General features: G+C 33.1%; 1 protein-coding gene across 1 annotated transcript; it reads left to right on the top strand.

Moving 5' to 3' along the window:
• Positions 1 to 260: 260 nt before the first annotated feature.
• Positions 261 to 14,366, top strand: LOC132722887 (V-type proton ATPase subunit H-like; the record flags this gene model as incomplete). The annotated part of the gene is given in 8 exon segments (XM_060707470.1): positions 261 to 358; positions 1,314 to 1,424; positions 2,821 to 2,908; positions 4,004 to 4,182; positions 7,671 to 7,796; positions 8,671 to 8,772; positions 9,680 to 9,793; positions 12,783 to 14,366. Coding segments are annotated over 8 exon segments (891 nt in total), but the record flags the coding sequence as incomplete, so codon positions are not given.
• Between the last annotated feature and the right edge of the window lie 8,781 nt (positions 14,367 to 23,147).

Below are 23,147 nucleotides of genomic sequence, written 5' to 3'. Positions count from 1 at the left end.
TATGCAAAATATGACAGACTTTACCATTTTAATCACAGACACTTTACCCCTTTTATTTACAATCTAAGTTAAAGATTTCTGAATATTTTTACATATTTGTTACATGCATATGTTATTATGTAGATCTATAAAGTTTTGTTGAATCACTAAATATACACACTTGATAACATTTTAACTAAATGGCTGGTCTGGATCCATGCTGGTCGCAAACCCACTATGTTGGTTTTGTCATGACACGGCTCATATAAATGTTGTTACAGGGTAACGAGTACTTGCAGACGGCTGCTAGGTGCCTACAAATGATGTTACGAGTAGATACATACAGATATATGTTTATACAAGTAGATGGAGTGGCTACGTAAGTTTCTCATCTCATTATACATCCGACTCTCTCTTTTACCAAGTTGTCTAATAAATATGTTATGAAATGTTAAGAATCTATGATAACACGGTACATGAGTTATATCAAAATTGGGCTACTGATGTTGAAATGTTAAGAATCTATGATAACACGGTACATGAGATTAAGGACGTTTTTGGGAGTTTTCATATAGACATATATATTTAGATAGAAATTCTATTGAACAGTTTTAATTTTGCCTATATGTCTATGTGAAAACTCCAGAAAACGTCTTTAAAGTATCAATTTGTACAAGAATGGAGAGATAGGTGTAGTACCCTGAGTAAATTATGTCATTACGTAAATTTTAAAAACATCTATGTACATGTAATTGAAAAAATACATCAATGCCATTGATATTGAAAAATTTAGAACCTGTATGGCAAGGTATCATAGCTCAGCACATAGTCTAATGGTGTAATAATGTAGAAATTATGTTATTGTTTGTTTGTTTGTTTCATTTTACGCCTTTTCCCAAAAGTATTGCAGCCATATAGGCGGGTAGTTTCCTAACCATTGTTCCTGGAGAGTTACACCAGTACTAGACTACCTTCCTCCGCGCTAAACTACCAAAGCATCTCCCTGGGATCGAACCCACGACAGAGAGGTTATGTTATCACTGTAGAATATAGGAATTATCCTTTTCTGAGTGTTGGAGTGTTAAGCATAGATTCAAACCCTGTCAAGGGCAAGTCATTGTTAACTTTATTTTTTGTTGGTTCCAGGAACAAATCTCGAGAGTGTGTGTATAAGCTTTTATATTTAATGCAGATTGATATTTTATCCTAAACAATTTCCAGCATTAACTGTTGGTCAGTCATCATTATATTAGTCAATCTTTTGAAATATATAGCCAATTTCGCTCAACTTGACAATGAAAATATGAGCATAATATATTTGTTATATATTTCAGGATAATATCAGTGTTAGACTCGAGCAAGATGGGTTTCCAGATACAGTATCAGCTTATATTCTGTCTCTGGTGTCTCACATTTAATCCAAATCTTCTAGAAAGAATGAGCAAGTAAGTCTAGATTCGTTGAATCCAGTCCATTTATTTCTTACACCTGCCAGTGTCAAATGATAGTATACTGCAAAATTATCACTTTTTGTGGGCCACTTATTATTGAGGTATTTCATGTATTGGTCAATCCACAAACTTATGATCATAGGAAATTTTGTTTCATCTTTGTAATATTATTTTACATTATATTATCTGTGTTTGACTTTTTAGCATAAGTAGATAACCATAATTTTATAAACCCACCATAATATTCCTTTTGACATAACTATGAAATTTCATGCCAACAAAATTAAGTGAATTTACAGTATCTGCAATATACTTTTAGTCAGGCATAGTACATGGAGGTTATTTGTTTGAGTTAAGATAATATACACCATATGTCAATAAGAAGTGAACAAATGGGATATAGTCAATATTTTTCTTTCAAATCTTTCATGTATTTATATAGTACATATTTTAAGTTTATTAGTCAGATGGTGCATAAATTGATGCCAATTAACTTTAATTTTTATGTCATGGAAATCTTTCAATGTTTTGTTATTTTCTTTTTTGGCACAAGTTCTCTATGTAGTTTAGTTTTAAACAGTGCGATATAACTTGTATCTCACTGATAATTTCAATATTTCATCAAATATCACAAGTTGAATAAGTGTACGAATCACTTCTTCATATTCAATTTTGTTACATTGAAATACCGTTTATAAATAATGAATAAAAGCTTAAACTTTTATGTCCAGATAGTAACACTGCATAAAACAGTTAGTTACAGATTATATCTAGGTAGATTGCATGCTTAGCTCAAAATATGGTTTGATCGTCTGGCAAGGCAAAATTTGTCAATGACAATAGATGTCACGGTTCAGAACTGTTCGATATTTAGGGGAGAAGATGTGTAAGCGGCCAGACAGCTCAGTCAGTAGAGCCGCGAAACGGTATTCTGTGGCTTCCAGATTCAAGTCCTGGTCAGGCTGCACAATTTTCTCACCCTGTGACATAGACTTAATCAGGAATTTAGAATATTTTGTGTTTTTCCCAGCTAATCCATAGGAACATGTACAAACAAACTTTATTCAGTAACAGCTTCGAAAATAAGCACAACAGGTTAACTTATGTATTGTATTGTGCGTAACGATAAAAGCTATAACAATAAAACTTTGTTTGTACCTATGGAATAAACTCATGTGGGCAGTAGACAGTCACGTGCAGGTATAGCTGGTTATGTGGACAAACCACCTTGATATGACCAAAATTGTGTTGATGTCAGCGTAAAACCAGACAAACAAGCAAACAAAGATTAAACTTTTTGGGCGTTGTTAAAGAACTATGATTATAATAATTTTTGACATGAAATATTGAAAGATGGATAAAACAATCAATTTGTATGATTTAATTTCAGACAGCACAACATTATCCCGATCTTGTCAGACATTCTGAGTGATACAGTGAAAGAAAAAGTCTCCAGAATTATTCTAGCAACATTCAGGGTAAACTATTGATAGTATTTTTTATCTTTGTTTATCTTCTTTTATGTGTTTTTTGGCTATTTGAGCCAGACTATTAGAAGAATAAGGACAGGTTTTGCACTCACCCTGACATCAGTGTTGCCATCACACTTAAGTGTTAAGTTTTTTTGTATGCAGTTGGAATGGGTTGAACTTTCACTCACTTGTTTCCTGTGATTACTCTGTGATTATCACACACCCGTGCTGATTTTGCGACTCCGTAAATATGGTATTGCACGGCCGTGCATATATTTTGACGTGACGTCATTAGCGTTATTTAAACATAGTGTAAAGACGCGCTAAATGTTAGCGTTATCAGAGTTTGATAATTAGAGGATATTAAATTCATGTAACTTCATTACTGAATTTATTGCACTCGTTGAATAAAATAATATTATGCTCGCCAGAGGCTTGCATAATATAATTTTATTCAACTCCTGCAATAAATTCAGTATTGAACTTACTCTCATTCAATATCCTCTAATTATCAAACTCTGAGTTTAAAAAGTTATGCCCTTTTTATTGCTGTCAAGCACTTGAGAATTGTCGAGTGTTCATGATTCCTTCATGTGAGAAAGCCTTCCAACTAGCTTGCAGAAATGTGAATGTTGTATTTAAGGGCCTGCTTATGTCTGAAATAATTCACAGAGGGGAGGGAACCTATGGTCTTCCTCCATTAGTGAAGCTGGGAAGTCACCTTATGACCTTCACAGTCATTCAGTCTCAGTGTCTATGAGTCTTGAAAACCAGCACAAAAAAAAAACAACAAGAAAACTGTAAGTAGTTAAGGTAGTCTTACTGTAATGCTTTCACACCAAAAAAATTTTAATATCGGCCAATATCGTTATAAGTTTTCACAATCTTCAGTATTCAATAATTAACAGTTTATAAGCAAAATTTAGTACATAGCAATTAAGGATGAGGGATTGTGAATAAAATAATGCCCCAGATTTTGAAAAAATAACAATCTGGAAGTAACCAATTTGCTACGATATTAGCCAATGTTAGATTTTTTGGTGGGAAAACATTACAGTAAGACTACCTTAATGTGTAAGAAAACTTCTTTTGTTAATTCAGAATTTGTTAGAGAAACCAGAAGAGAGGGAGCTAGTGCAAGAGAATGCATTGTCTATGGTACAATGTAAAGTCCTCAAGCAGCTGGAACTGTTGGAGGCAAGAAAGTTTGATGACCCAGACATCGTAGAAGATTTACAATACTTACAAGAGAAACTCCAGGAATCTGTACAAGATCTCAGGTACATGTTATTTAAGTGATTTTTTTCTTTACTAATTTTGAAGAAAGAAAAAAACCCAGCACACCAAAATACATTTAAAGGAATAGGAATGGATGGATTGATGTCTGTCAAATATAAATATTCATAATTTAAAAAGAGGAACCATGACAGTTTCCCTATTGACATCAACCCTATAAGAGAGAAATTCATGTTTTAAGACACTATTTTTTACTTGAGAAATAAGTTCATGGGCGCCGCCATTTTGGCGTTCTGTCATTCTCGCGAGACAGACGAGACCGAGATTGTGACGTGTTATACCCACTTCCGGTATAGGTGTACACGCTGGTACAACTGAAATATATCTTGATGAAGAACTTATTAATTTTATTGCGTACATTATATATTATTTATGAAAACATCATATGGTACTGAATTGCTTTAATTAATTAATTGAAGACGCCGCGACATTAATTATCATTTGTCCGATATTCAAGCTTGCTGATGATCCCACCACATGATTTAAGCAATGACTGCTTAATTTTCAAAGATAAACGATAAATTAATTTGGGTACTATGAGAAACTTCTTCAAATTGATGATATATCCTTTTATTTTGTACTTAATTTTCGCTAGACAAGCTGTCCAAATAGGGTACATCGCCGGTCATGTATCTTTTTTTTCAGGTAAAATATCCACGCGATTTTCAGCTTGACGCTAAAAATGAGAAAGGCGCAGGAAAATCGGCAGCCAGACTAATATCGTATGAAAACAAAACTGTCCGTTAGGTTATTTAGGCACCCAGTCAAAACTGGTACCAACAGCAACAGGTTGCCCATTCCCCTATAATTACGCAGATTCTCGGGTTTATCCAGTTCCCTAAAGCTTTTCTCCACGTTATCTACTTACAAAATTCCTTTCCCCGACAGATGCGCATTTCTACTACCGTAAATTTAATCCAATAAAACAAAAATCATAAATCTACTTAATATTTAAAATGATTATTGGTAACTGAAAAAAATGTGTTGCTATTTTATGACGTGCTGTAATTTACTACAATATAATTTGACAGGTGTGGAACCTAATTCCCCCTAAGGTCATTCAGTTCACTGATGAAGCGTAAAAAAATAGATGTCTATTTCGTCATTAGAATATTTGACAAGGGTGATTAACCAATCAGGGCAACATTGTGCATGATCAAAAGGTCTGTCGGCACAGAGGCATACAAGGAGCAATAAAAATCGTCAGTACACAGTGTGACAGAAGCATTTGGTGCAAATTAGGAACAATTAAAATGGACAATGCGCAGTATTAGACATAAGTAGTAAGAACCAGCAATTGTGTGAATAAATTATGCAAATTAGATTTTTGAGCAGCCAATAAAAATGATTTGCGTGCAGTTAATATAAGGCTACGATTACGATGCGCGGCATCATACGTTGACAGACATGTTAACAATTTACTTTTCAAAAGAGTTGCTTATATTTTTGAAATGTGTACATCAATTATAACATATGTTCACACCTTTTAATTTGAAAGTCAGAATCAAACTGCAAAAACTGAATTATATGTACTATTAAGAACACGTTGGGTTAGTAGGGGTTTTATAATGGAAGTGGCTAGCTTACGGGCCCGTACGGCTAGCCAAAAGTTTTAGCCGTACGTGAGTCACGTACGACTAGCAAGGACACGCTGTATTGGCTAGCCGTACGGCACAAAATTTTAAGGAAGTCGAAAATATGTTATTTTATGACTTTAAGCGAGGATTTTAACCAAGAAACAGCATTAATTGTCTTTGGATGTTAACTTTTTAGAGATTAATCGCCTTGATCGCTATATATATCGATTTCTGTCATCGCAAGATGTCAAGAAAAAATAGCCTTTGCTTGCATTTACACCAATTGAAATAGTTTACAAAATTTTGATAGTAATTCCTTTTTTGTTTCATTAAGTTTAATTTTCGACACCTTTTATATGAAAAAAAAAAAATCAAAAAAATAAAAACAACAAAACAACAAACACTAAAAATGATTGTTGTTAGGCTCTTGATAATTGCGACAATTACCGACGGTACTGTATAGAAGTTTGTCCATCAAGGAAAGTTTGCATGTTCCGTGAAAGGCATTCTAAAATTCTATTGTCAGTCCCTGGATAGGTTTTAATTAAGGCTAATTAATTGATTGCGATATTTATCTACTGTTTTGAAAATTATTTAACTTTTGGCTAGCCGTACGTTTCTTTATTTTTTATTTTTTTTTTATTTTTTGATATTGTTACGTATTTTGAACCATAAAAGATCTCCTCTACACCTCCTGTGAAAATTAAATTGTCTGGTCAATACTTTATTATATTAATATTTCCTTACGATTCAACTAGATTTATCATGAATGTAAAGATGTGGGGAAATGACATCACGCGCACCTGTTTTTATACGGCCAATACACAAACATGGCCGCGCTTACTGATTTGTAGAAATCGGTGATTTAGCGATTTAAATTTTGTTATCATTCGTTTAATATTATTATTTGGCGGCAGAAAATTTGCAGACTTATTATTTATAGTATTCTTTTTCTGAAATTAAGTTTTTATTCTATCCTTGTCTTTCCCTTTAAACCCTAATCTAAATCATTACTTGGCTCTGCTCATCAACTGTATCTTATATAAGAATATACTCATTTACCAAAAATTCTCTTGAAATCCCTTGAAATTAATACTAAATACTGGCAATTTCTTATACATGATTATTATTGTGCTTATACTTAAAGCTATACTGGTTTCGGACACAAAAATACCCCCTAAGCATAAAGCTCGCTGCTAAATCTTTTATGTTTAGTTAAGGACCTAGTTGCCTATTTGTCACTCTTTACATTCATTTATTAGCTTGACTTTTTAAAAAAAAGAAAAATAGAGGTATTTATACAAAGATGTTGGCATTGCCGATGCTATTGCTGATGTAGTTGTTGTCCTCAAATTTGTACCTTGATCATAACTTTTTAAGTTCTTGGTGCATTGTCTTCATACTTGGCCATAAAACAACCATTGGCACAAGACCTTTTATTTGACCAGACTAACCTTGACCTTCATTCATTAACGACCTTGTTGACCATTACCTTAGATATCTGGTGTGTGGAAACTTTCCTCGAGTTTGATTTCAGGTCCATTGGACCAAGATTACTGAAGATAAAAGTCTGCCTCCTTAATACATGGCTTGATGGTTTCATTTTTGGGCAAGGCAAAATTACTCCATGACAATTGGATCTCTGACATGGAATCTAGTGGTCATATGCCTCTTGTTGCTGATTCATGAATCATGTTGAATTACCAGAAGTTGGTTATTATTGGTTTGTTATACAGGAAAGTTAGTTAAATGGACAGACCGCTGAAGTCCATCTGTCCAGGTGTCTGCCTATAGACTTAAAAAAAACAGTGGAATGTGGACATATTCTTGTCCTATAGACACATTTATAGTTATCTGTGTGACATAAATGTGACACCGTCTTTGTGCTTTTTCAGTTCTTTTGATGAATATGTGACAGAGATTAAGTCTGGCAGATTGGAATGGAGTCCTGTACATAAAAGCGACAGATTCTGGAGAGAAAATGCAATACGACTTAATGAGAAGAATTATGAATTACTTAAGTAAGTATTGGTTATGCATCAGTCAGTTGTAACCAAGGCCTGAAGGGGGGATCTTTACCAGGGATTTGTAAATCTAAACAGTGTTCCTACTATTCCATGTGGGTGGAGGGGCCATGGTTATAATTGACTACTGCATTAAAGGCCCATAAAGCCTCAAAAATCATTAGCTTTATTTCTCAAACAGAATTTATTTTTGGTTTCCTTTTCCAGTTTCCAAAAACATCATCTTTTCCATCTTATGTGCTTTGTTAATTATTACAGTTGGCGCAGCCACAAGTGAAATATGAACTTTTGGTGTTCACAAGGTGAAATATATTTTGATCTTACACTAAACAAAATTTCTTTTTATTATATGCAAAGAAACGTTTAGAATAGATATTTTCACCTAATACTAAATGAGAATACTGTTTTTAAAGCTCACTCGATGAAATGAAATTTCATCCTACACACAAAAAACAAATATCCTCTATATATTCATGTAGATTCAATACTAAATTTATTGAACTCTGTGTTATAAAACAATATGAAAAATAAAAATAAGATTTTATTCGACTCATTCAATAAATATTAGCATTAAACCAACATTCATTTATTATACTCTATTTATAGAATTAATGTACTTTAACAGTATTCCTGAGAAAATGTTGCAAGCAAAATATTGAAAGTATGTACTTTGTACCAGTATATAAAATATTTCATATTCACAAAAAAACAACAACAAAAAAAACAACATACAATTATTTTAATTTAGCAGAAAGGAAAACTTTTCACACTGAGTGTTTAACAGTGAGTAATATATGCTTCATGTCATACATGTAAACAAAAACCTGATATTTCATGGATAATCAGATAATATTTTGGATATATATTTCAGAATTTTAGTTCGGTTGTTAGAAGGTAGCAAAGATCCATTAATTCTGTCAGTAGCAGCACATGACATTGGTGAATATGTACGATATTATCCCAGAGGGAAAAAGTAAGTGTTGAATATTATATGTATATCGTCGACTTAGTGCAGTAATGGGTTAACTCTCATTGAAATCTGATAGAGAGTTACAGTGGTGTTTCTGTAATGCTTCCCAGCCAAAAAAAATCTTAACATCGGCCAATGTCATAGCTAATTGGTTATTTCCGGAACGTTATTTTTTGAAATCTTGGGCATTAGAATATTTATAATCATTCATCCTTTATCGCTATGTACCTGATTCCACCATGTAAAAATTTCAGGTTATAAACGGTTAAAAATTATTAAATACCGAAGATTGTGAAAAATAACGTTCCAGAAATGACAGATTTTTTACGATATTGGCCGATGTTAGATTTTTTTGGCGAGAAAGCATTGCAATTACACTACATTAACCAATTATTGCACTAAGATGCCAATGTACGGAATATTTCTTGACTGTGGTATTGACTTATTCTTATTGCTCGAGTTGATCATTAAAAAAGTCCATTCCTTCGAGTCTGCAAAAGTGTGAATACAAGATAACGCAACCAACTAGAGTGTGACCTTCTACCAGGAAATCACACTCGTGTAATTTGATTGTATTTTCATCACAAAACTTGTAGGTATATGGTAAATGATACTATTTACTGACATTATCAATGTAAATAGTAAGAATAAAAAAATTAAAAATCCTTGAAAATGCTTTAAAATATCTGTTTAAACTTAAAAGGTTTCCTTGGCTATATGATATATAAATAACGTGGAAACCACTAGTCTACACTACATGTATAACATTAAATATGCTTTTCTCAGAGAGAACTTCTGTTTTTACCATATGAAAAACGTGTTCCCACAAGTTTTACATATTTATGGCAATTTTACCCTTGTAAACTTATTTTCAATACATTTTTAATTAAGATGATTAACATTTTTCCAGTGTTATAGAGCAGCTGGGAGCTAAACATCTTGTAATGCAGTACCTTACACACGAGGATCCTAATGTTAGATATGAGGCATTGATAGCTGTACAAAAATTGATGGTTCACAATTGGTATGATTTTAATCTCTGCTGTGTCTATTGTCTTCTTTAATACAGTATTGTATGGATATTTATTAACCAATAACTTTCTTAAACAAAAAAAGGTAAGTCTTTGCGCCACCAGTATTAAGCCAAGCGAGGCTGCACATCCATGCAGTCTGATCAGGATCTATACTGATGGTAGCTCAGTTTTTAGCTCGACTATTCGAAGAATATGAGAGCTATTGTAGTCGCCCCGGCGTCGGCGTCAGCGTCTGCGTTGGTTAAAGTTTTTGTGTCGCCTCTACGGAGTAGTGGCGACATATAGGGATCACTTCTCCGTCGTCTGTCTGTCCGTCTGTCTGTCTGTCTGTCCGTCTGTCCGTCCGTCCGTCACAAAACTTGTCCGGACTACTCCTCATAAACTACTGGTGCAATTTCATCCAATCTTTACAGGAATGATCAGTACCAAGTCTAGTTGTGCATATTGTCAGGATTTTCCGGTTCAATGATTTTTGTCAGAGTTATGGCCCTTTAATAATTTTTAATTTTAAAGTTTGTCCGGACTACTTCTCTTATACCACTAATGCAATTTCAATGAAACTTTACAGGATTGATCTGTAGCTCAAGTCCTTGCGCATATTGCACGGGTTTTCCGGTTGAATGATTTTTGGCCGAGTTATGGCCCTTTGATAAAAAGGTTTCTTTTTCTGTGTGTTGCCAGATACACAAAAGCTTGTCCGGACTACTCCTCATAAACTACTGGTGCAATTTCATCCAAACTTTACACGAATGATCAGTACCAAGTTTAGTTGTGCATATTGTCAGCATTTTCCGGTTCAATGATTTTTGTTTGAGTTATGGCCCTTTAAAAATTTTTATTTTTAAAGTTTGTCCAGACTACTTCTCTTATACCACTTATGCAATTTCAATGAAACTTTACAGGATTGATCTGTAGCTCAAGTCCTTGCGCATATTGCACGGGTTTTCCGGTTGAATGATTTTTGGCCGAGTTATGGCCCTTTGATAAAAAGGTGTTTTTTTCTGTGTGTTGCCAGATACGCAAAAGCTTGTCCAGACTACTCCTCATAAACTACTGGTGCAATTTTATCCAAACTTTACAGGAATGATCAGTACAAAGTGGTTAGTCTAGTTGTGCACTGTCCGTCTGTCTGTCCGTCTGTCACAAAATTTCCCAACATGAAATTGGCCATCATGAGGCGACACATGTGATTACTGATCGCTCTTGTTTGTAAATTCAAATATCTCAATTATTGCTTGAGATATTCAATTGAAACTTACAATACTTGTTTATAGTAACAATGTACATCAGATTGACAAGTTGGATAACTCTACCTACAATATTGACAGAATTATGCCCCTTTTTAACTTAGAAATTTTGGTTAAAGTTTTTTGTAAATTCAAATATCTCAATTATTGCTTGAGATATTCAATTGAAACTTACAATACTTGTTTATAGTAACAATGTACATCAGATTGACAAGTTGGATAACTCTACCTACAATATTGACAGAATTATGCCCCTTTTTAACTTAGAAAGTTTGGTTAAAGTTTATTGTAAAGTCAAATATCTCAATTATTGCTTGAGATATTCAATTGAAACTTACAATACTTATTTATAGTAACAATGTACATCAGTTTGCAAAATCGCATAACTATGCCTGCAATATTTGCAGAATTATTTGCCTCTTAGAAATTTTGGTTAAAGGTTAAAGGTCTTCAAAGATATTTACTTGAAACTTTACAAATGTACTTAGGGTCATAATTGGAGAGTCATAATTGTTGTATGTCACTGACCAAGTTCCATAACTCTACTCGCATTAAGGCTGATTCATCTCCCCTTTTCTACTTAGTTTCTTGGTTAATGTTTACATGCAAGTTTTACATATCTCAATAACTATTAAAGATATTTATTTAAAACTTCACATATAGTTAGAATCATAATTGTAGGTCACTGACCAAGATCCATAATTCTATCTTGCATTTAGGCTGATTTTTCTCCCCTTTTTCAACTTATAAATTCATGGTAAAGTTTTGCTTGTAAGCTGTTATCTCCATAACTACTGAAGAGTTTGTGCCTTTTTGGGACATTTTTATGCATTCATAATAATAAAGCAGTGATTTACTTGATAAAACATCTTAATAACAAGCCTTTGTACCTTTTTCAGTCAATTTTATGTATTCCTAGGTAATTAGCATTATTATACTCTCCCAAAGACCTATAGCCAAAATTTGGCCCTTTTGTTAATTTAGAAAATGTTACATTATCAAGGCTCTTTTAATATCAAACACTTAGAATAGTCGAGCATGCTGTCCTACCGACAGCTCTTGTTATAATTTGATATTGAAATCCCTTCAACTTCAAATGGACTGTCTCGAATTCAAAGCAAGTGGTTTCTGATGTCTGACTAGACGCTAAACTATTGACTGTCTGTCTGTTTGGTAGCTTTTAATATTTAAACCTAGTAATACAATGATTAAAAAGCAGGATATTCTTGTACAAATATAATTGTTAATTAAGTTAATTGGTTTAGATGGTATTATTAATTAAGCTTGATAGTGAACAAAACATATAACAGTGTAGAAGTGGTTAAAGTGTCAATATTTTGATGGCTAACTGTGTGGGTTCCAACTCTGTCAAGGGCAAGCTGTTGTTTCCTTGAGCAAAAAAAACTTTACCCTCATTGCTCAGTACTGGTTGGTTTCAGGAATAGATTTGAAAGTGTTTCTAAAAGATTATAGCTTCCTACACAAACTAAAATAATTATGTATAAACTATAGCTTATAGCATAGTTGACTTGAGTCTGTTTCCTGGAACCAACCAGTATTGTTGACATAATGTGGAAAGATGGTGATGACCCCAGTAAAGGCTCAGACCTACAAATCCAGGTTTGAGAGATTGCATCCTACATCTATTTTCATTAACTAAGATGTTTGAAAATGCATAACAAAAAGATGAAAGTATCATGTCAATAAAATATTTAACTGTTCTTTCTTCCAGGGAGTACCTTGGAAAACAGATATCACAAGCAAAGGCAGAAGAAGCCCCAGGGGTGATACCAGCCAAGGCATAGCATCAACCATCCATACGTTAATTTTGCTAGTCAACAATAACTGTTGTATGTTCCAAAGTGACCAATTAATCTTGTGATAACTTTTCTTGAATGAAAAAAAAATATATAAATATATCAAAAAACTTACAAGTGATAAAGATAAGCAGTCATTTCTGTGCCAGACTGAAATCCATTTGGTTAATTCATTGTTAATTAGTTAATTGAATTCATTCAAATTGACCAATAGAAAGTTGTGTTAGAATAGACTGGATATCACCTTGACAACAAAAATTAAGAGAAATATGAATAATATTGAAACATTTTTATGGAAAGTGAATTGTGCCATTTACTTAAAAATATATGCAGTTTAACTCTATAATTGAAAATTTTATTAAATTATGAAACCATTTTTGGATGTTATATGGCATTTGTTATAATCAGTGTTAACCATTAATTGTCACAAGATTTATATTATGTAGGGCTGTCATGTTTAGTTATGTATAATATCATATACTGTTATGGCTCTGTTACATTTCAAGTCTATGTATTTGTCGCAAAGAAATTCAGGAGTAAAAGTCAAGTATATAAATTATAGGCTTATGTATATGGTTAAGGTGTTGAGTTTTAGGGGAATTTATTTATTTATTAGATAAACCTCAGTCAAAAAAACCTCAGTAAAGTCAGTTTAAATGGACTTTTTTTGCAACCTTGCTACTGGTTCTTAAATTTTTTTATTTGAAATGGAGCTTATTTTCGATAGAAATTTTCCTTAAAAAAGTTGGAATGATTTTGATCATGTACCTTTGATAAAATAAACACAAATTAACTGGGCAGCCCTGATAATCAGATTTTAGTGATAGTGTTTGCTTTATTATTATCATTCTGTAGGAAAATAGTTGACAGTAAGAAATCCTAGTGTTTGAATAGTCTGGAAATTTTTTATCATAGAGTTTTGATATATTATATGACAAATGTTAATGTAAATGTTTTATAGATATATTATGTTATGTGTATGTCAGTTGAGATATATTATGTTATGTGTATGTCAGTTGAGCTGTAAAGTAGAGTTCCTATTGGTCCTAGGTTTGTGTTCCAGTAAGGCTACAAATTGTCCACACCCTGTGACATACTAGTAATAGTACTTTCAATAAGGGCCTTGCTGGAATGTTATGTGTCATCATTAATGCTTTAGCATAAGCGCCTCTTTTACTGTTAAAGTTTTTTTTTGATATTTGTCACATGCTGCTGTTAATATTAAAGATAACTGTAATATGTTAAGTCTGTTCAAACATAAATCAAGTAATTGATATCTTAACAAATATAGGTTCATGCAATTGCAAAGTCTTCTAGTGTTATGTATGAAATTGTAAACAACAAATTTGAACAACTTTGTGATGTTTTTGAAAATAAGCTTATTTAATTGTTTCACATCATGGTGTGAAATTTTGACATTTATTTATAAGTATTAATGCATTTCTGTCATTAAATAGTGTACAAATGACAAGACAAGGTGACAAAATTTTAACTGGTATTTTATATTTTGTGATACCAAACCTTTTGCTGGCCAGTTGTAAATCTTACAATCATGGTGATAGTGCCCTCAACAAGTTTGATCCTTTTGCAGCAATTTTTCAGACTGTTACCATAATAATGCAAAAGGAAATATGTCACAAAGTGACAGGGTGACCTTTTGTGATCGCTTTTCGTCCGTACGTAAACTTTTACTTTAAATGACATCTCCTCATAAACCACTAAGCCAATTTCATCCAAACTTCACAGGAATGTTCCTTTGGTGGTCACCTAAAAAAATTGTTCAAAGAATTTAATTCCATGCAGAACTCTGGTTGCTATGGCAACCGAAAGAAAAAACTTTAAATATCTTCTTTTAAAAAACCCAAAGAGCTAGAGCTTAGATATTTGGCATGAAGCATCTTCTAGTGAGTGTCTACACAGTTTGTTCAAATAAAAGCCCTGGGGTCAAAATTGGCCCCGCCCCAGGGGGTCATTGATATTCCCTATATGCATATAGTAAAAACTTAAAAAAATCTTCTTTTAAAGAACCCAAAGAGCTAGAGCTAAGATATTTAGCATGAAACATCTTCTAATGAGTGTCTACCAAGTTTGTTCAAATAAAAGCCCTGGGGTCAAAATTGGCCCCGCCCCAGGGGGTCATTGATTTTCCCTCTATGCATATAGTAAAAACTTTAAAAAATCTTCTTTTAAAGGACTCAAAGAGCTAGAGCTAAGATATTTAGCATGAAACATGTTCTAATGGGTGTTTACCAAGTTTGTTCAAATAAATGCCCTGGGGTCAAAATTGGCCCCGCTCCGGGGGTCATTGATTTTCCTATATGTGTATAGCAAAAACTTAAAAATCTTCTTTGAAAAAAACCAAATAGCTAGAGTTTAAATATTAAGCATGAAACATCTTCTAGTAAGTGTCTACAAAGATTGTTCAAATAAAAGCTCTGGGGTCAAAACTGGCCCCGCCCCTGGGGTGTCACTGTTTTTAACTTTATTTGTATAGTAAAAACATAAAAAAATCTTCTTTAAAAACCCAATGAGCTAGAGCTTTGATATTTAGCATGAAACATCTTATGGGTGTCTACCAAGTTTGTTCAAATAAAAGCCCTTGGGTTAGAATTGGCCTTGCGAGGGGGGGGGGAGAGCAGGTCATTGTTTTTCATTATATATGTGTGTAGTAAAAACTAAACATCATGAAACATCTTCTAATGGGTGTCTTCCAAGTTTGTTCAAATAAAAGCCCTGTGGTTTAAACTGGCCCCGCTCCAAGGGCCTATATACAGGTGAGCGACCTCAGGGCCATCATAGCCCTCTTGTTTTTCTGATGGAACTGAAAGTGATCAGCCTTTGCCACCATGTAGTCTGGCCAGGCTCTATACTGTTGGTTGAGTAACTTTAAATGTTCATGTTGATGTCCCAAAAAAAGATAATTGACAGGTCAGTTCTAAAACAATGTAAGTTGGACAAGTTGATAGTGTTGAGTTGTGTTCCAACATTACCATATCTTCATCAGAACATGCCTCTGTATGTTAAACTTAGGAGAAATATGACAAAAAAGCTATGAAAAATGTATTAAGGTGAAAGTTTTCTTATTTATAGACATTCCAGTTTTACCCTGTAGTTGCTTAGAAATACGAATATTTTGATGTCCTCATTATTTGATATCATGTTTCATACTTTATTTTAAATTTTGATGAAAATTGTTTAATTTTCATGCTGTTTATTATTATTATGTAATTATACTATGTTGTTTTGTATACAAGAGATAAAATATTATTTGAAAAAAGTAACTTATGATTGGTTTGTCTTCTCTCTAAGATTTACATGTTTATACAGTTAAAGTTTTATTTTAATTGAAACAAAAATCATAAATAATATGGTTCATGAACAATATTAAAGCAAAAAGTGAATGGTATCTGCTCAATCTCCTATGCAGTGGTCCCCCTTTGCTGTGCTTCACTGCTGATCAAATTTTTGAGGCAATAGAGAAAATCGGAATCCTTAAAGAACGCCCAGAAGGACAGTAAATTTTAGTACATGTATTTACTGAGAGAAATGGAAAAGGGAAGAAATAAAAAATCTAAAGAATAAATAAGGAAAATTTAAGGTTAAAAGTGAATTCTGGAAATATGGACGCTATGTACGGTAGTCTTAAAAACCTTGTCATATTCTTAAGATGTGGGAGTTTGAAGAAAATGAGTAAAAAATAATAATTGAGTAAAAAATAATAATTTCTAGACGCCGACGCTGGGTGAGTGGGACAGCTCTCCATATACCCCCCGAGCTTGAAAGAATGTGTATAATCTCCATGCTACCTTCTATCCATATTTCAAGTTTCTTAAAAATATTTTCAGTACTTTAAAGTTATCAAAAATATTATTATATTTGCCATATTCTAACCACAGCAAGTCGTTCAACATAGCAAGAAAAAAAAAGTTATGCATAATCTCCAGACTGCAATCTACCTGTCCCAGATTTCAGGTTTCATAAAAATATTTTCAGTACTTTTTGCGTTTTTGAAATAAAAAAAAAACATGCATAATCTTCAGCCTGTCATACATCCATATAGTTATATACATGTATCAAGTTTCATAAAAATATTTCCAGTACTTTTTGTCTTAACAGGGGATCTAGTTTTTGTGTTTTTAAGTATATTTGATGCCCTAGCAACCAAAATGTTTAACATAGGAACTAAAAAAAACATGCATAATCTCTAGTTCTGGCTTCCAAAACTTTATAAGGCGCTATTTAACATTTTTGTTTTTCATCTGATGCGGCACGTCATGTCATAGTTTATAAACGGGTACGCTGAAGACCTTATAAGCTACATAATCTCCAGCCTGTCATACATCCATAAAGATAGATATATACATGCATCAAGTTTCATAAAAATATTTTTAGTACTTTTTGCGTTATCACGGAATCCAGTTTTGTGGACGGACGGACAGAGGGTAAACCTTCAGTTACCCAAACTCCGCGCAACGGTTACGCTACGGCCAGTAAGGGGATAAAGGTAGCACTCCACAGTTAATTTCAAGTTCCTGCCGTCAATGTCCTACAAGCAATACGTCTAATAATTCTGATACCAAACTACACAACCTGGAAAAAGAAAACACATTTTGTTGAGAACATATATGACATAAGAATGCAAATCTACAAAGAAATTATCCCATCTGCAATAGGCAGGCAGTCAAAAAAGTTGCAATTCATTCTGTTGAAGCCCAAAATCTACAGTGGCCCGAGACCCAAAACAACACATTTCAAAAATATCTGCAAATATACCACCGTAGGGAACGTGTTACAGTATCGCGTTTTTCGGTTACAGTATAGAATTTTCAAGATGGAGGATTATTTGTTGGGAGGACAGGTAGGTGATTTTTATTCCGGTCCATACTACAAGTAGTTTAGTTTCTAAAAAATGTTTTTGTGCATTGCTTGTAAGGAACAGAATCCGGTATCTAGCTGGGACATAAGCTTATGTCCCAGTATCTAGTCATAATTTTTTTCAGACTCTGCACCGCAGATTTATCGTTATATTTTCTCATAAATATGCAGATTTGACAGTTTAAAAATTTGAATCGAGAGACCAACGCATTTTTCTCCAATTTCGACATTATTTATGCATGCCTAGAAAAAGTAAATCTGCAAAACGTTAGTCCTTTATGTTAGGAAACGTTTATAAAAGTTAATGACCAGTTGAACCTATTTTTCTGTTGGTAAAATGCGATTGAAAAAATAAACAATGTTACAGGATAGAGCGAGGTGATTTGTGCAAGGTTACAGCATAGACCTAGCGATTTTTATCCGATTTTGTTACAGTTTATACTCAGATTTCGGTTACAGTTTAGACTTCGATATTTTCTATATATACTAGGTAAAATGTATGAATGTTACATAGACTTTTAAATCTCTGTGAGCTAATTGGCCCGATGTCTATTCGTCCGTCTGTCGTACACATGTGTGTTCAATCTCATCCGCTCAGTAACTACTTGACTAAATGAGATGAAATTTACATGACTTTCTACCAATTACATGTAGTTGTTCAAATGGTTTCGGTTGCAATCGGGGATACGAAAACCCAAAACAAAGGCAATGTTTAAAGACCATTCTCGTCTCGAACCAAAAGCATTCAAATCAAATCATGATCATGGCGTCATTTCGAATGCTTCTTTGTTGAATTTATGATAATTTTGTTATTATTAAATTAAAACTCGTTTTTTCTTATTTCAGACATTCTGTATAGCAGTTTTCATATTTCTGAAAAACAAAATAATATTGAAAGTATAAATTAAGGTCAGACAATTACAATATCTTCTCTAGTGAGGCTGATGGAGGTACATAAAAGTGGCAGAGTCGTGATAAGGCCGTCGACTTCAAATTGTCTTTCATTTACTGCTGTAGTTGAAATCCAATCATGATTTTGGATTCTTTGTATGTGAGGAATCTATCAAGCTAATTTACGGAAGGTCGGTGGTTCTAGTCAGGTGCCCGCTCGTGTCTGAAATGTTCACAAAGGGTATCTGACTATCTGGGGTCTTTCTTTACACTAAAGCAGGAATGTTTTCACATGACCTCAGTGTCGTTGAAACTTAAAATCCAAGAAAGCCAAACGTAACAGACCCTTTTAAATACTTACAAAATACATTATGGTAGATGGAAATTCCAACTTAAAATACAATTTAAGGTTGAAATATTGCTCACTTAAATACTGTTTAATCATTCTCAGGGTATCACCTGCTTGTTAATTGTGTCTTTTGACAGCTTATCTATGGTATGCAGGCTTCATAACCTCCGATCCCCTCTCAAAATTTCATTTTATTTAGTTTCACTCATTGTATTCTGGTTTAGGGCACACGACATTTTTAACTTGGGGGGTAATATGCCGCTTTTCATAGAATGGCAATAACGTGTCACATTGAAGGTTCCATGATAACCACCATATGAACACATCCACAGATGTTAAAAAATCTTAAGTGTACCAGTTCATGTTTAATGTGAATTCTGCTGAAGCCGGTGCTAGGAGGCGTGGACGGTAGCTTGCAGTTACCACTACCGTCCATGAACAGGTTTAATCAAACTGATCCTGCAACATTTTCATGTTTTCCGTGTTGGACTTCTGTTCAGGATTCTTTTCTCTCTATTTTATTACTAATAGGCATTATTATAATGTGTAATGAAATCAAGCAATACTCTTTCTTCTCTCAATACATTTCGATAAAAGTTACTGTTGTTGTCGTGAAAACAGTCTTTACTTAGGACATTACTTATTCTGCAAAAAGTCTCAATCTGAAACTTAAAGTAAGAAAAATAGCAAACTATAACTTTTCTGCTGAAGAAAAAAAGTAATACAACCTTTCAAGAATGTATTAAATAGAAGGGTATGAGTTATTTCATAAAAAATAATGGATACACGAACTTTGTTTGAAATTTGGCAAGTATCTAAACTGTAACCGAAATCTGGGTATAAACTGTAACAAAATTGGATCAAAGTCGCTAGGTCTATGCTGTAACCCTTCAAAATTAACCTCGCTCTATACTGTAACATTGTTTATTTTTTCAAACGCATTTTACCAACAGAAAAATAGGTTTAACTGGTCATTTACTTTTATAAACGTTTCTTAACACAAAGGACTAACGTTTTGTAGATTTACTTTATCTAGGCATGCTTAAATAATGTCGGAATGGGAAAAAAAATGCGTTGGTCTCTCGATTCAAATTTTTAAACTGTCAAATCTGCACATTTATGAGACAATATAGAGATCGATAAATCTGCGGTGCAGGGTCTGAAGAAATATATGACTAGATACCGGATTCTGTTTCTTACAAGCAAAGTACAAACACATCTTTTAGAAACTAAACTACTAGTAGTATGGACCTGAATAAAAATCACCTACATCTCTTCCCATAAATAATCCTCCATCTTGAAAATTCTATACTGTAACCGAATCAAAGCACTGAATGTACTGATGGGGAGGCTATGAGAGAATGTTTCAGACTTATAGTTTCTTTTCTTTTTGCTTAAAATATGCTACCAAAATAAAAAGATATGCACATTGCGCTATTTATCCTTACTGTTGTGTTCAACCATTCATATATATGGTTAATGTGGTTGACTATTCATTTTGTTAATATTCCAGAACTTTTTAAAAATTTTGAGGTCCTAGCTTTTCGGACTGTTAATCATGCAAAATTTTGAAAAACCTTTAAAACTGTCATTAATTAATGACTTTACCCAGCAAGTTTGACCCCCGACTGGTTCAATTATCAGATAACAATAACTTTTTTAACAACTGGCGGTTCCTTAATAAAAATATTCTAGGACTGTTCTCATCATAAATACTTTTATGTAATTTTAAAAATAATTTATGAAATGTAATAACCAACTGCAAGTGAGGCAAACCCCATTTTTAATTGAACAAAAAATTATTAACACGTTTAGATGTACCCCATAATTGAGAATCAATTAAGGAATTAGCTGATCTTTGTGATGAGTATTAATCTTCATGCTCTACGGACAGAAGGGTTGTCCTTCTCCAGAAAAGCAAATCTCGAAAATAAAATCACGTTTTCAGAAAATTAATCCATTTCATTACTGACGGCGTCGGATAATATTAAAGCTAAATATTTCTTGAAAAAATACATCTCTGCAAAGCTTATTCAAAACTGAATCAACCTAAGTGAAAATTGATCGGGAAGTTTATATCTTCTTTTTTTACCGCCAAACACTCAACCAACTTATGGTAGTTAATCGATAGATTCTACGTGTATTTTTAAACCTCACTAGCTTGAAATATATATTGCGGAAAATCTGTTGTTAACAGGGTGTGCGGTTATTACGTAGGGTTTTCCCCTGTCGACCATTTCCCGCAAATAGATGAGAACATCGAAGCCGTCAGTGCTATGAATGGTGTTATAAATGGCGTGTTTTGGAAGTTTTTGTTGAAACTTCTCCAAATACCTCCAGAGGCGTGCACGTCGCGGAGAAGGCACACGGAAGGTCATAGTCAAGTCACCATAAGTACCAGAGGTGATTGGTTGACCTGTCGTGACTTACTCTGGAGGTTTGGCGCTAATAGATGCCGTTTTTGTTGTCGTCAGTCAGAAAGTTGATGCCTTGACGGTATTGTCGTCTCCTTTACCACCAAAGAACGAAGAATTGGCTTCCAGGAAGAATCTGCTTGAAAAAGACGTCCCAGATGCTATAATCTCGGACATATGGTTATTCCGGCGCCGAGTAAAAATAAACTTAAAACACACACACTTTTGTTGAAAACAAAACAACAACACATTTTCTGTAGTAATTTTTCAAGTGTTGTAAAATGAATAAGAAATTCCTTTTATGCCGCCCATTATTTTTAGAACACAACCATAAAAGTTCTTTTTTTTTTATTTTTCAAATAAACATTAATCACTTCAGCGCGCGCAAATATCGGTTTCAAATTAAAGTTCGTAAGATATGTTAATGACTTCCCGATGCTCGACTGTAAGTAATTTGTATATGTATGCGTTTTTTTTTTTTTTTTGTTTTTTTTTTTTGTTTTTTTTTTTTTTTTAATTAAAGCTTCTTATTCTTTAATATTTTTTATGTATCTCATAATCTGTATTGAAAATTTGAATTTTATTACACATGGACTATCAAATTATGATGTATGCCCTAGAATTGAATAAACTTTCTAATTACACAATACGGGGTCATACTGATCTTTGCGTCTTTCTCTGAAATAATTATTTCCTTGTTAAAACATATTTGACCACATATTTCTGTCAATTAACTGTTCACTTTACTTCCGATTTTGTTGTACGGAAACACATGTTTCTATTTGTGTTTTCTAATCAATTTGAATCTATAATCAGTTTAATGGGAACACCACCGGGTAAACGACTACTAGGTACTTTGGTCATGTTTTTTACCACAAATATTTGAATGTTTCTATTGGGATTAAAATGAGCATAGTTTAAACAACTGTTTGTATAAATTCCTGACCTGTCTAATTCTAATTATGAGATTAGTGAATATATAAGACTTTCACTACAAAATATTCCTAAACAAAAGAGCACATGTTTAAATTTATTCCTATACAAATAAAAGATCAGAGTAGGGATCTGTCAATTGCCAAAGATACTTTTATGTTAAAAGTTTGATTAATGAATTATGTAAGATGAAAATATAAGTATTGCTTTTTTTATTTTGCTAATGTAAAATGTAATATTGTGCTGGAATTTTGTCGGAGGTCCTTAGGGGTTTTGTAGTTAAATAGTTTTTTTTCGGCGATAATGGTTAAAGAATATAATGTTTTCAAACTATATGTTCATCGCCATCAGTGAATTTTTAGTTAAATGTATGCAAAATATTTACTAAACAGCTAAATGATTTAGCGGTTTATGAGCGTTTTCCGCGTACAGCCTCCTGGGGTGTACAAATAAGTTAGTTTTCCTTAGTTATCACGCAAGCATGATCCATGTCTCTGATGTAAGCGACAGTTTACAATTATTTGTCTTTAAAAAATATTAAGGACTATTAATAGTTTATAACAACAAAAGAACATGCATGATATTGAGAATACGGTGTTGCAACGTTCTAGTTAATGACCCGTCATAAACAGTTGGTCGCTGCGTAGTAATTGGAAAATTGTTATCAAAAATAATAAAGAATATTTGCCACTGAATTAAAGCATTTACTTATAAATTTTCATTTATGCTTTTTGTTAAAAAAATATTGATAAAGTTATTATTTTGAAGGGTTTTCATACCAGAACTATTTATTACAGACGTACGTATGCCTAAACCTG

The sequence above is a fragment of the Ruditapes philippinarum genome, unplaced genomic scaffold (assembly GCF_026571515.1).
Source record: "Ruditapes philippinarum isolate M1 unplaced genomic scaffold, ASM2657151v2 ctg6318_1_1_1_1, whole genome shotgun sequence".
Classification (NCBI taxonomy): domain Eukaryota; kingdom Metazoa; phylum Mollusca; class Bivalvia; order Venerida; family Veneridae; genus Ruditapes; species Ruditapes philippinarum.
This window is presented reverse-complemented; position numbering and strand designations above follow the sequence as displayed.